The following is a 14,284-nucleotide window of genomic DNA, read 5'->3' as shown; positions in this document are numbered from 1 at the left end:
ACTTTTTATCTAAGGAGCTCAAGGTGGCATACATACTACTCTCCCTCCCCATTTTATCCTCACAAAACCCCTCTGAGACAGGTTAGGCTGAGAGCAAGTGACTGGCCCAAAGTCTTCTAGCATGCTTCAGGTCAAGTGGGGATTCGAACTCTGGCCTAGTCCCAGGTCCTGGTCCAACACTGTAACCACAATGCCATGCTGGCTATCTTAAGCTGGATCCAACCTTACATCTTTTGCACCTGGCTCCAGTTGGTGAATCTCTTCTAATAAAACTACAAGGCTGTTAGAGTGAATTGGCCAATTCAGGAGGCAAATGCCAAGGGATGGAGAAGCAGACAGAACCATGTGGGCCATGTGGCTTGCTCAGCAACCCCTAAACTAGCATGCTGCCCCGAGGTGCAGTGGAGGACCCTGTCGCATGACTGGTGTTGGGGGGAAAAAGAAGAGTTGGCTACAATTTGGATCATCTTTTATACAGTCGTACCTTGGATCTCAAATGCCTTGGCTCCTGAACAAATTGGCTCCCAAACGATCGAAACCTGGAAGTGAGTGTTCCGGTTTTCAAACGATTTTCGGAAGCCGAACATCTGGCATGGCTTCTGTGGCTTCCGATTGGCTGCAGGATGCTCCTGCAGCCAATCGGAAGCCACACCTTGGTTTTTGAACAGTTCCGGGAGTCGGAACGGACTCCCGGAACGCATTCTGTTCGAGAACCAAGGTACGACTGTACAGTGGACCCTCCGGAAATGAATTTTATTCGTTCCAGTGGTCCATGCGAACCCCAAAAATTTTGTAAGAAGAGGCGCCGCTTCTGTGCATGCGCACAGCACAATAGAGTGCTTCTTCACATGCGCGAGGTGTGCAGAATGCTCTGCACATGCGGGCGTGACAAAACCCGGAAGTATACATTTCCGGATTTGCCACGTTCACAACCCGAAAGTTATGAACCCGAGGGTCCACTGTATATGGAATTGGGAAGGTGCCATTTTATTTTATTTTTGCCTCAGGTAGCCAAACATCTTGGGCTGGACTTGGGGGGGGAACCCCAAAGTAAACACTCTGCAAGCCCCAAACCACTGCTGCAGGGTGTCTGAGCACCGAGGGGAAAGTGCTGTAGCAGAAACACTAATTATTCGTCTCTGTTACTGAAAACTGACTCTAGGCCCGCAGCGTTCAACCTAGCTCAACATCTCAAATTAGCTGGCGACCGTTTCTGTTGTAAAAGCCTACACAAAAGAAGTGAATAACCGTGGGGTCCTCTGTTTTCTGAACATGCCTTGCTTTCTCCTTCCCCTCACCGTGGCCTGTCCTTGGGAGAACCAGAACTTGGCTAGCCCTCACCTCATCTCTCCTATTCTTTATCATTACCATCCGTATTATTACTGCTTTTAATCTGCCGGTTGCTGGCTAAAAGTAGCAGCTCCCCACCCCTGCAGGCAGCCCGAAAGACGCAGGCCAAATCTAGCACCCTGGCACTCTTCTAATTGAGTGTGTGTGTGTGTGTATGTCTGTGTGTATCTGTGTGTGCCCGCTGGAGACACTCATTCCCTTCAGCCACAGAGAGCTCTCTGGGAAACTCCAAGATTTTGCCACACTGTTGCCTTTGTTTACTGGTTGGGGAAAGGAATGAAAGCCTCAGTTGTTGGTTGGCCAATAATTCTAATTACTTTTGGCCATGAAGCCCGGCCTGGGTTAGCAGCGAGGCTGTTTTTCACCCCTCTCCTTTCCCAAGCCCCCAAGAACAAGAGGCTCGTCCACCTTATTTAATTTGAATCGTGCCCTGCAGAGACCTGAGGGTTTGGGGGTCCCCCCCGCCCGCACTCTGTGGCTGTGAAGTATGAAGAGGCCTTGCAACAGAAACCAAGCTCTCTTGCAGCTCTGACCTGCCAAGGAGCCGTTTCTGACGGCAACCTCTGTGCCTTACCAGAAGAGAATGAGCTTGTTATTCCCTCTCGGCTCCTTGCAGGCAACCCCAAAGGCTGCCACCCCTGCTCTGTTTTTAAACTTAACCCAAAAATGAGGAACGCAGTAAGAATGAGGAACGCAGTAAGGCTGTATTCCTTAGAGCCCAAGCTGGCCTCACTCTGTGGGGTTGTGGAGCTCACTTGACCAGTTAAGAGCCAATGACTGTCTCTATATTTGGTGACCAACGACTTGTGTGTCCCTGTACCCAGAATGTGTGTGTGTTTGTGTGTATTTGGGGCTCAAGTACCAAAAAGAGTCCCTTCCCCATTTGCCAACCATCTTGGACCCTACGATCAGCAGGTGAGGCCTTGTTGTTGCCGCCGCCACGGGGGGGGGGGGACGGGGATTCATGGTTGCAATTAACCTGTGACAGGGCCTTCTTGGTGGTGGCTCCCCATTTGATGATTGTCCTCCCTGGTGAGGAGCTTACCTTCCCCTCTTTACTGACTTTCAGGAGGGATTTTTAAAACATTCCTGTTTTAGTGGCTGAACCTGGCAGCCTTAGCTGAGATAATGTTTTTAGCATGCTTTTGCTATTGCACTGTTCATGTGTTCGCTGCTTTGGGCTCCTTTGGGAGGAAGGATGGGATATCAATTGAATAAATAAATGAGTGTGTGTTTGTGTGTGGATACCATGAGTAAGACAACTACTACTACTACTCAGTGCTTTCCCCCAAAAAAAGAATGTTTAGGGGCACTCTCATTTTCCTACTCATATTGGCCAAACTTAGATTCTCAATGAGGCCAAACTTAGATTCACAAAATGTTTAGGGTTATGTGTACCCCTGCGCCCCCAACCCCAGAAAAAAGTACTTCTACTACCACTACTTCTCAATGATAACTATAATATGTCCAGATGATACAAATAGTGCAGAATTCAGCTGTGAGGATGTTGAATGAAGCAGGTACTAGGAATCCCCTAATACTGACTCAGAAAGATCTTCAATAGTTGCCTGTTCATTTCCAGGCTGAATTTTATGTGCTGGCAAAAGCAAAGCTGGCACTTTTACCAATGTCACCTAACATTGTTCCACACTTGCTAGGAATTGACCCTTCAGTGTGACAGCACCTAAACTTTGGAACTCCCTGCCCCTTGATATTAAGTAGGTGCTTGCTAAAAATTAAGATTATTATTTAAGCAAGCATATCCAGACGTATAAATACAACATTTATTTTAAAATGTAATTTTATTTCATAGTCTCAGTCTCTCTCTCTCTCTCTCTCTCTCTCTCTCTCTCTCTCTCTCTCTCTGTGTGTGTGTGTCTGTATAGATATACATTTTATTAATGTTAATTTTAATCTGAAAATTTCAGCCTAACTTGTTTTTAATGCTGGTTTTTATCAGTAATTTTAATTTTTAATTTTAATTAATTTTTAATTTGATTTTAATGCATCTAAACTTGCTTGGAGGTTTTGATATTTAAGTGGCACATAAGTTCTGTTAAATAAAAACAAGTAAAATCAACATAAATGACTTGGAGCAGAGGTATCTAAATGAACAAATCTCACTGTGTGAGCTGGCCCAGGTCCTTAGATCAGTGGGAAAGGCCCTTCTCATAATCCCATCACCAAGGGAAACACAGCAGTGGGTGGTACAGGAACTTCTGTCATAGCACCACCATTGTTGAAATCCTCACCCCGAGAAGTACACCAAGTGCTGACATTTTTGATGCCAGGTTAAAACATGTCTGTTTTCCTGCGTGTTTATTATTATTATTATTATTATTATTATTATTATTATTAATCACCCACCATTCACCCTAAGATCCCAGGGTGAATTACAACATTAAAACACAATATCAAAAACGATTTAAAACAAGTTACAATTACAAAAATAAGGTGCATTCTGAAAAGCCAGGGTTAAAGAGATACATCTTCAGCATTTGCCGGAAGCTGTACAATGAAGCTGCCAGATGCACTCCTGCGGGGAGGGAGTTCCACAGCTTAGGGGCTGCCACCAAGAAGGCTCTCTCCTGGGCTGCCACCCTCTGCGCCTTTGAGGTTGGAGGAACTACCAAGAAAGCACCCTCTGCTGATCTTAGCACCCAAGAGGGTTTTCTAGGGAAGGAGGCAGGTCTTTCAGATATTCATTGCTGTATTTGGGCGTCGTATTTCACTTCTGGGAATATAATATGCAATTTTGCCCACTCCAAAAATGGAACACCACTGTGGGTAGCCTGGATTTTTGGCTGTCTTTCTTCCTAGAAAGAGGTATGGGACCTTTTTCAAGCCGAGGGCCACATTCCTGTCCAAGCAGCCTCCTGAGAGCCACATGCCAGTGGAGGGCGGGGCCAGATGCCAAAGTGGGTGGAGCAATCCATGTACAGTAGGCTAGCTTCTACAAACATACACCTCTCTCTATGCTCCACCCATACAAACAAGAAACAGTATCAGAGCTCAAGGTCCAACAAAAAGCAGAGCCTGTGGTGGGGTGTGGCTGGGGGAGAGTTCTAAGGCCAGGTAGAGAACCCCTGTGACAAAGGTTCCCATCTTCTGGTCTAGTAGGTGATGCTGAACTTCCAGCTGCAAGGGCTGCTGAAATGAGCATAAATGTGATGTTTCCTCTTTCCTCTTTCCTCCTCCCTCCCCTGCTCTCCCCACCCAACCCCTTCAGGAAGAAATTGTGTCCCAAAAGGAGTTCTTTGGATGCACGCAGTGACCGAGAGGTTAGTGCTAGTAGTTTGTGGTCTTGATGGTTTGTGCAGGTTCTTGGTTTTTTCTTTGATTCTTGTTGGTGTCTACCTGAAGATGTTGACTGGGGAATGTTTTGAGTTGTAGAATGGGATCCAGAATGCCGCTGTTGATATCAATGAGCTGCAGCTGGTGATGCCGAGTCAAGAGAATGAAAACAACAATCACTCTGTTGACGGAAATGGAGCAGGTAAGCAACAAATGCATAGGGTTTGCCACGGTACTCTCTCTCTCTTTTTAATTATGTTTATTAAAAATTTTCAACTTAAGATTACAAATCATATCATAATACTATATAGAAAAAAGAAAAGAAAAAAGAAAAAAACAAATACAAAAATATAACAGAAAAGCTGGAGGAAATTCCAGGAAAAAAAGAAAAGAGAAAAAAAAATCTCATTTTAATAACTTTGTCATAACTTCGGCTTCCCTGCTCCCCTCTCTCTCACTGGGAAAAATGATTCCTGGGCTTCCTCACACATTGGAGCTCCTTTGTTGTTACGTACCGTATGTCCTGTGCAACCTCTCTCACCGATTGCACTTCGATCGAAATCTGTAGCTCCTCTTGGTCTTCCTCCTTTACAACATTGATGTTTACAGCATCTATATCCTCAACCTGTGTCTCAAAATTGTCTGTGGGGAGAGGTTGGTGCTGAGTTTCAATCCATAACTTTGTAAGTCTTTTGTATTCTTTTACTCCTGTCAACACTTCTTGAACTTTTTCCCATACACTTTGTATCCCTTTCTCACACATCTCGTGGTGTTGTTTTGACTGTCTGTATCCTTTGTCTTCTCAAGTTACAATATGGCATATAGGCTGTTGTGCCAGAAACGAGTCCCAATGTTGGCCTACAGTTTCCCGTCACCGGTTACCGGAGAGCTCGTTAATATAAAGTTCCAATTTTTTACGGAGATCCACACAAATAAAGTAAATCGCCTTCCCTTGGCTTCGCTGCCACAGGGAAGGGGTCCAATTTGATTTTCAGAGAAATTCAAAGTCCCGTTTCAGCATAATGGCTGTAGGCTCGGTAATTGCATCTTGGTGTCTCGGTAGGGGGGGAAACGACCTCTGTTTTCTTTTGGATTCCCCTCCCAGGTCCAAATTCTTTTTCCAAATTGATTAAATAGATTTACTTACAAGTCCAAATCGATTTTTGGAGGCATCTGGCACTCAATTGAGACCGGCAAGGAGCTTTGCGCCTCAGAGTGAGCGAATTGTCCCAAGGCTCCGTCTCGCTCCGTCTGCTCTTGTCGCCCCCCAAAAGGGGGTTACCTGCAGCTCTGCTGGGTATCCATGTTCGCCCAAGCGGCTCTCCCCCCCCCCCCGAGACGCAGGGAACCTCGGAGCCCGAGGTTTCCCTCGCCGATTTCTGATGGAGCCAGACCGGAAGTCCCTGCCACGGTACTCTCTAGGACAGTACTGTTGCAAAACCAGCAACACCCTGATGGTATTATACTATAAATAATAGTTAATGACACATATTTGTGTTTTCTTTAGTCACTTCCTACGATGGCAGCATGGAGTGCTCTCCTCAGCAAACAGACCAGGATATACCTTCTTCAATGTCAGCAGTGACCACCGAGTCTGGAAGTGATGAGGTGTTTATTATTTCAGCCAGCCCTGGAGCTGGTGGCTTGAGTTTTACCTCCTACAGAATACAGGTAGAGGAATCCTTGGTGTGTTTTCAGTGAGACATTTTCAGTGAATGAAATCTTGGGCTGTGTTTTTCAGCATTTTTTTCTCTTCCAGTTGGGTTTGATTCACATGTGCATGTTCAACCAGTAGTTCTCAGATGTTTCAAAATCCAGGACACACCTATAACCTCAACATATAAGATGGGACTCACTTAACAATGTTTAGCTACAACTTGCAACCTTCCCATCATCCTACCCATTTGCCATACTGATGGGATATGGGACTCCAGCAACATTTTTGGGGCCACAGGGTTAGCCACCTTTAAATTATTTTGTTCTAACAAAAGGCAGCACATATTTTAAACCTGTGCTAGCCACACACACACACACACCACACACACACTAGGTGTAGCCATCTTGGTGCCCTCCTGATGTTGTAGACTACAATTCCAGTTATTCCTGATCATTGGGCCTTGCTGGCTGGGATTGATGTGGGTTGTAGTACAAAACATCTGGAGGGCAATGTCTGCACAAATACATTGACTAAGAGAAAAGAGAGATTTATATGAAATTCTGCGAGCATTTCGTCATACAGGAAAATACTGAAATAAATTATCCAAATTTCCTGGTGGTAGAATTGTGACTATAGTCTACTCCCTAGGATAGGAACATGCTCCCTATCCTAAATCAAGTCAGAACTTAGCAAATAAGTATTTGTTTTCCACTTAGTTGCTGTTGTTCTTTTCTTTTCTGGATGTTTTGCCAATGTTTATGGAGGTGTGAAATTTTGAACCTTGACAGTAAAAAAAGATCCCAGGATCACCCTCGTTTGAAATGCCTGTCTAGACTATGTGAACCCATAAGCGGATTTTTTTTTTGGGGGGGGGAGATTATCTAAATCCTTTTAGTGAGAAGCAACTGTTGGTCAACAGTGGCTCCAGGATTCCTAGAGAGTGTGAGTCTGAGCTCTGATCATGGCAGGAGCCCAATGCTTCATGGATGAAAATAGGGACATGCTTGTAATTCCACTGTGCTCATAGCTAGGGTCAGCACCCAGCTGTCTTCTGTTACATTTTTTTTTGTGTGTGTGTGATTTCATACCACCATTCTGCATAACATTCAGTGGCAGCTGGATCAAGCCACCATTTTAATTTCCCACAATGCCTCCAGTGAAAAATGGTGGTTAGGGCAGCCACATGGTATTGCTTGGGCACTGCCGCTCTCTGATGCTGTTGTCTACACCAGGTAACCCCCCCCCCCAGCTGCCAAGTCTCCTGTTTTCCCCGGGAAATCCCCGTTTTTTCCAGCTGTTCCTAGCTGAAAAAATGGATTTTTTTGTTTATTCTGGCGCGGTGGCCATTTTGGAACTGGGTGGAGCATGCTCAGAAGCAAAATGGCTGCAGTGCGACTTCTGGCGTGGCGGCCATTTTGGAACTGGGCAAAGCAGCATCAAAAGTCACTTCTGAGCATGCTCCGCCCAGTTCCAAAATGGCGGCAGCGCTACTTCCGGTCTGCTATTTCCGGCCCGGTCCCTTATTTCTCTGACAGCAACTTGGCAGGTATGCCCCCCCCCCGCAGTATCCACTAACAGAGGAGGAGCTCACCAATGGAGCATAGGGTGGTTGGATGTCTTTCTTTATAGAGGTCAGTCATCTATTTTTACAGCTGTCCATGATTTGCCATTACTAAGTAACAGGAAATAAGAGCTGTCTCTAGTAACTAAAGGTGGGATCTAACTAAATGCTACTTAGAGCAGACCCATTGAGATTATTGAACCCAAATTAGCAATGTCCATCAATTTCAATGTGTCTATTCCAAGTAGGACTAGCTTTGGATACAACCCATCCTTGGCCGCTTAATGGATTGCCAAAAGGGGGGGGGGACACAAAATATTTGCATAACCTTTGCTAGTACATGTGGCTGCTCAGCCTCATATCCAGGAGCTAATTGTTGATGGGAACTTCAAATCCCCTCCTGCTCTCATTTGTTATGGTTATTGATCTTCAAACTGGATTTAGACTAGACAGCCCTTCAAACAGGACTTTCGCACAGAAGCCTGTCCTCTGACATCTCCACAAACAGAGGAATGTCCTCTATAAAGCACGAGATGTGGCCACCCTAAACAGGAGCAGTTGAGAGTTTATGCTTCCAGCAAGAAAGCTAATCCACCACTGTTGAGAGTCAAGAGTGTGTCTGTCTGGTAAATTATGAAGCATTATAAGGTGTTAATACTATGCCCAAGCCATTTGATGTATTTCCAGCTTTCTTTCATTTTCTATTTTTTTTAAGCAATTCACAAGTATTTGTGATTAAGACAATTGCTACTGCAAGAATCCTGGAACCAGCTTTGAGATGTAGGTCCCTGAGGGGAATAGGGGTCTCCTAACAACTCTCAGCACCCTTAGCAGTTCCCAGGATACTTCAGAGAAAGTCATGACTGTTTAAAATGGTATAAGACTTATTCAAATACATAGTGTAGATGGGGCTTGTGTATGTGTATACTGCAATTTTTAATCTGCAAGCACTATTTTAGGACTGAAGGTGCATGTGCTTGGCATGTAGAAGGTCCCTGGTTCTACGCGATTTGCAGGAGCAGGTAACTAGAGAGATTGGTGCCTGTGAACTTGGAGTGGAGTTACCAGTCTGAGGAGTCAGTGGTACAGCTAGGGCCCAGTCAGTATGGTCAATGTTCAGGGATTATGGGGACCGTCTTCCAACATCTGGAAGGCATACCTGCCAAGTTCCTCTCTGAAAAATAAGGGACCGGACCGAAAATAGCATACTGGAAGTAGCGCGGCGACCATTTTGGAACTGGGCAGAGCATGCTCAGAAGTGACTTTTGATGCTGCTGTGCCCAGTTCCAAAATGGTCGCCGCAGCAGAAGTCACGCTGCAGCCATTTTGGAACTGGGCAGAGCAGCATCAAAAGTCGCTTCTGAGCATGCTCCGCCCAGTTCCAAAATGGCCGCTGCGCCAGAATAAACTGGAAAAAACAAAAAAATCCGTTTTTTCGGCTGGGGACAGCTGGAAAAACGGGGGTTTCCCGGGGAAAACGGGAGACTTGGCAGCTATGCTGGAAGGCACCACACTGGGGAAAGCTGATCCAGAAAAAAGTATATGTTTTCGAGTCAGAACAATTGCTTTAATTCATATGCAAAATACTGTGAATTTAATCAATTGATTAATCAAGTAAAAGTCACAGAACCATAGAATTGTAGAGTTTGAAGGGACTATGAGGGTCATCTGGTCCAACCCCCTGCAATGCAGGAATATTTTGCCCAATGTGGGGCTTGAACCCACAACCCTGAGTTTAAGAGTCCCATGCTCTACCCGACTGAGCTATGAGATTTTAATTGGGCAAGAGCTTCAAGTATGGATTTTAGAATAAAATTCACTGGCCAACTGGATAAAGGTATCACATGCAGTATTTTTGTTTTGATTTATCTGTCTTTTTCCCATTAGGACAGAAAGCTGAAGAGAAGCATCACAAGTCCCGGCTCAGTTTCTGACTGGCTGACAGCAGGTCCAGTGGAATCTGGCATCAGTGCTACAAATATAGGGGTGGCACAAACAGAGAGCCATTGCCCAACTCAGCGAACATGGCGTGCTCGTACTTTTCATGACTTACTAGCTCCATTGCCTCAGCTACAGAAAAAGTGGTGCAGCTGGGCTACTAACAGCCCTTTCACCAAATTGGTTAACAGCAGCGTAAGTATTTGTAGAAAGCCCTGGGGGTGCAAGTTGAATGTGTCCTGCAGATCTGCTGTCAAAGTTTGATCAGTGGCTTCAGGTCTAGCCGGTTTCCCCTACTAGTACTGTCATGCTTGTATGCTAATAAGAATCTAGCATCTGCAAGTCAAGTAAGGGCCGGTGTGGGTGGCCCATGGGGTCATTTTCACAGAGCCATGCCCATCTGTCGCACATGTAATGCCATCTATGGCATCGGGTGTGGGGCAGGTAAAGGCACAGCTGCAAAGGAAGCCTTTGCAGGAGCCTTAACAATTCGCTCCCAATTGTTCCTTGGCAAATGTGGCTTGCTGTCAACACCCAACAGCTGATAGGCACCAACAGCAAAGCCCCACTTGAGAACTCTGTAGGGCAACCAATCCCTGCTCAGCTAACCAGTGCTAACCAGCTGAGTGACACTTACAGCAAGCCCTGCATAGCCAATGGCCAGGATTGATGGGAGTTATAGTCCAGCAACAACTTGTGGGCCAGAAGTTCCCCATTCCTGACTTTGATTCTGTAATAGAAAAAAATAAAGGAAGGAATGGCGGAGACCTTGTGAAATATTAACAGTTTTCTTACCTTCAGAACACTCCTTCCCACATGTGCATGCATGTCTCTCCCCCCCCCCCTTCTTTGCATTGACCTTCAAGTTGTGGGAAAGGCAATCATGAGCAAGGCACAGAAGGAAATGACAGTGAAGGAATAGAGCAAAATGACCTCTTTAACAACTTCTTAAGAAATATTCACTTGTAGTTCCCTCAGATCTGATGATCAGAGTTGATGTTATGATTGCTCCTGCCAGGGCTTTTCTGCATCCACGAAAGACCAGACTGCAGCTACTCGGAAAGTAACTTCAGCTGCAGAAATAGACGGCATCTCCGAACCGGCTTACTTGGACTCATCGGCCAGCACTGCATCTTACCCGCTGACGTATTCGGCACAGAAACAACGCAAGCTAAGCAGTAGCTGCAACTTGAAAAGATCCCGTTTCAGAAACCCTTACTTTGGGTTTTTAACAAGTTCTCCCGACTGTAACCAACCAAGGCTGTCTGATCATGCAAAGCATGTGGGCACAAGATCTCCAGTCAACAGTCCAGGCCAGGGTACCGAAGACCTCCTTGAAGGGCCCATCCAGCTCACAAGCAACATAGTCAATGGCTCAAAATCCAAGCCGCTCTCATTGGAAATGGATAAACCCAAACCTGTTTTTGTTATTTCTGAGGAAGGGGATGATCAGCAGCCTTTGGTTTTAGCAGAGCATGTGAATCAATGTGCAGATGCTTTATCTGAGCCAAATGTTATCCATAATAATATGGGGATGGGCATTGCAGATGAGCAGCCAGTGGACCCAACTCTTCAAGAAAGCTCAGTTGAGTCCACCAGTATCAGAGCAGACCTTGATCTTTGGGGAGAGTACCCAAATTCATACAGTGATTCCCTGAAGAGCTGCAGTGGTTACAAGGATAAAAACTATGGGCCTGTTTCAGACACCGGCACCACTAATTCTCATCCGAATTTTGATTCCTTGGCCTCTCACCAGTTGTGTCAAACTTCAGTTCAGTAACTCCTCCAAATATGGGTATCAAAACTGACACTGAACGTTGTAGGTTTGTGCAATTGGAAGCAATAAAGAAACATGTTCCTTTTGAGATGGAATGGAAACTGCATTGCACGTACAACGTGGAGAATGTGCTTGGGCAGCCTTGACTCTAAATGTTGGAATAGATTGTGTGTTAAGTTATACCCTATTGCATTGCCACCTCTTACTGAGCTGCATCTAATGACTGTTTTTTTGTTGGCTTATTGAGAGCTTATCAAGACTACCTGACTGGTACTTCTTACAAAGAAGACAGGCTTTCTTAAAGTGGTGTGATGAATATGGAGGCACTGTCTATTTCCATTCCATACCATACCAGGAAGCAAATGGTCAGGCTTGCATTGAAAAAGAGGCATGCTGTTTTGGACATAATACTTTGAAACAGATCAACCAAATTCTAGTCACAGCTGGGGGAAATCGCACAATTCCTTACTGAAGTTTGATTGTGGCTTGGACAGGGAAGTGGCAGTGGGTAACAGTTAGAACTGTGTTTAGCAGAAGAAACACACACAAAGAAGTAAACGGTTAGCTACATGAGCACAAAACAAAATGCACAGCACCTTTGCTTGGTTTGTTGTTGTTTTTACTGCATTTGTGTGTAAAACTACATTAGATGTGAGACAGTTAGGATTGTCAAAAGTTTCATTAGGGATGGTAGTTCTGGCTATTCTTAAGGACTGCATTATAAAAGGATTGCTTCTTTCCTAAACCCCGCAGAAGGCTCTGCCACTTGGGGTAGGAGGATTTTCTCTTAATGTGATGCTCATACAGAAAGTACACTAATAGCATCATCTGGGGAAAGTGCTGGCAGCTTTGGAGAGATAAATGCACACTTTGGTAAAACATAACACTCTCATTGCACATTATTCAAAGAATACCAGCTGCAAGGTACTAGAACCTCATCAAACCTAGCTAACTACTGTTAGGGCAATTCACAGTGGCCAGGGCCAGTATGCTTGCCTCATATATGCCTGTTCTCACTGCAGCAATAAACACAGTTCCAAAGGTTGTCCCCTGCTTTCTTCGACACCCATTTTTGCCTCATACATGGTGTTCATTGTTGCAAAGATCATAAAGAGTGGAGATGCAACTTAAGGATGGGGGTGGGGGAAATCCCAACTGGCTTCAGTTCATTTCAGAGTATTTTACCTCTTGCAAATATATACATGGCAAAATGCTGGGTGGTAAATCATGAATAAAACGCATTGATGCGCACACATTCTCACAATCCCAAAAATAAATCACCAGGGACATTGCAAGTGCAACTTCCTGTTGAGTTAAACATCCATACAGATTTTGCAATCCTTGGTCTGGTGGTCTAGTTTTTTGGATGCCTAGGAAGTGAGTGTGTCTTTGAGGATATTTGGGGTATGCTTTGCTCACAGCCACAGCTGTCTCAAAAAGTTGCTTTGAGGTCCCCAGTATTCCTTGAGAAAGCAGGTCATGTTTGTCAAGTGCTTTAATAAGTTGCACCCTGGAGCTATTTTTAGCCTGTGATGAATATTCTGTTTGTACCGTGTTGTTTTTTAAACATCCAATCTAGCTAGTTATTGCTGATAAACACCTATTTGCTTCTTCAACCATTTTGTTTCCATTACTAAATAATGCATTTCTGTCACCACCAGGGCAGTCTAGAGACTTTTCAGCTTCAAGCAGCTGTGCAATTCTGATTCTAATGAAGTGTGTATTTTAAGGCTGAATGAAAGGAACGCCTGCTAGTTTGATTATACCTAATAGCCCCTTAAGGATTTTAATTGCTTCCCAATGGTAACCTGGTAAGAAATGTATAATTACTTGCATTTCTTCAAAGGGCTTTTGCTATACACGAATGGAAGGGATCACATCTTGGGGAGCTCTCTGATTGCACCTGGTTTAGACAGCTGAAGAAGGCTTCCAAATATTTATTGCAAAGCAGATGCCCAGGAAGGAATGGGAAAAATCTAACCCTCCCTATCAAATGGAGCAATTTTTCATTTTTGCTATGCTTAGGGAGTCTTTAAGTCTGGCTCCTCCTAATATACTTAGTCCTGATTTTGCCCAGAATAATTTATGGTTTCACCTGCTGTTTAAATTTCCATCTGCTCTATCTTATCAGTATTGATAGCAGTTGTGGAGCATTTTTGGTGTGTGTGCATTTTAATCATGCATGTGGTCTCTATAGAAATATGAGCAATGGAGTTTAGCCATGGCTATCGACCAAGTATACACCACATTTACAGTGCCTTTGAACTTGGAATTTTCATAATTTCTCCTCTTCATGATTAATGGGTAACATCCAGAAGTCAACAAGCAGTCTTTAGCTTTTTCTTTTTTAACAAACCACTATTGTATGGCTCTGCAAAAACAAAACAAAACCCAAAACTGTTTGAGAAACCAAGAGGTCTATGACGGTTTTTTGAAAAAAAATTTTTACGCCAGATCCCTCCCTGATTGGCAAGGTACACTTTGCCCTAATTTGATGCAATTCGGTTCAGCTGTTACAGTGTAAGGGTGTTATCTCCACGCTTGCAGTGTCTACATTCTTATATATATAGATATATATGAAAGGAAATTAGATGTCATCATACACAATTTGATATCACATGAAGTAGTCCAAAATTTGAGCTTTAATGGCAAAAGAAGGGAGGGAGCCGAGCCAAAATAGAAACTCAACAAAGAAAAAGACAGTAGA

General features: G+C 44.4%; 1 protein-coding gene across 4 annotated transcripts in view; it reads left to right on the top strand.

Annotated features, from left to right (window-relative positions):
- LOC118075701 (uncharacterized) overlaps positions 1–13,193 on the top strand; it is a 44,408-nt gene extending 31,215 nt beyond the window's left edge. For all 4 annotated transcript variants that reach the window (XM_035097859.3, XM_035097860.3, XM_088659446.1 and 1 more), the window contains exons 3-7: positions 4,580–4,631; positions 4,744–4,846; positions 6,152–6,315; positions 9,750–9,995; positions 10,819–13,193. In XM_035097859.3, the coding sequence (XP_034953750.3) occupies positions 4,580–4,631; positions 4,744–4,846; positions 6,152–6,315; positions 9,750–9,995; positions 10,819–11,580 (1,327 nt within the window). In that variant the 3' untranslated portion in view covers positions 11,581–13,193. The remainder of the gene's footprint in view (positions 1–4,579; positions 4,632–4,743; positions 4,847–6,151; positions 6,316–9,749; positions 9,996–10,818) is intronic.
- The last annotated feature ends 1,091 nt before the right edge of the window (positions 13,194–14,284 follow it).

Source organism: Zootoca vivipara, chromosome 16, assembly GCF_965207765.1.
Source record: "Zootoca vivipara chromosome 16, rZooViv2.hap1.1, whole genome shotgun sequence".
In the NCBI taxonomy this organism is placed as follows: Eukaryota; Metazoa; Chordata; class Lepidosauria; order Squamata; family Lacertidae; genus Zootoca; species Zootoca vivipara.
The sequence above is the reverse complement of the archived record's forward strand: the minus strand, read 5'-3'. Positions and strand labels throughout refer to the sequence as shown.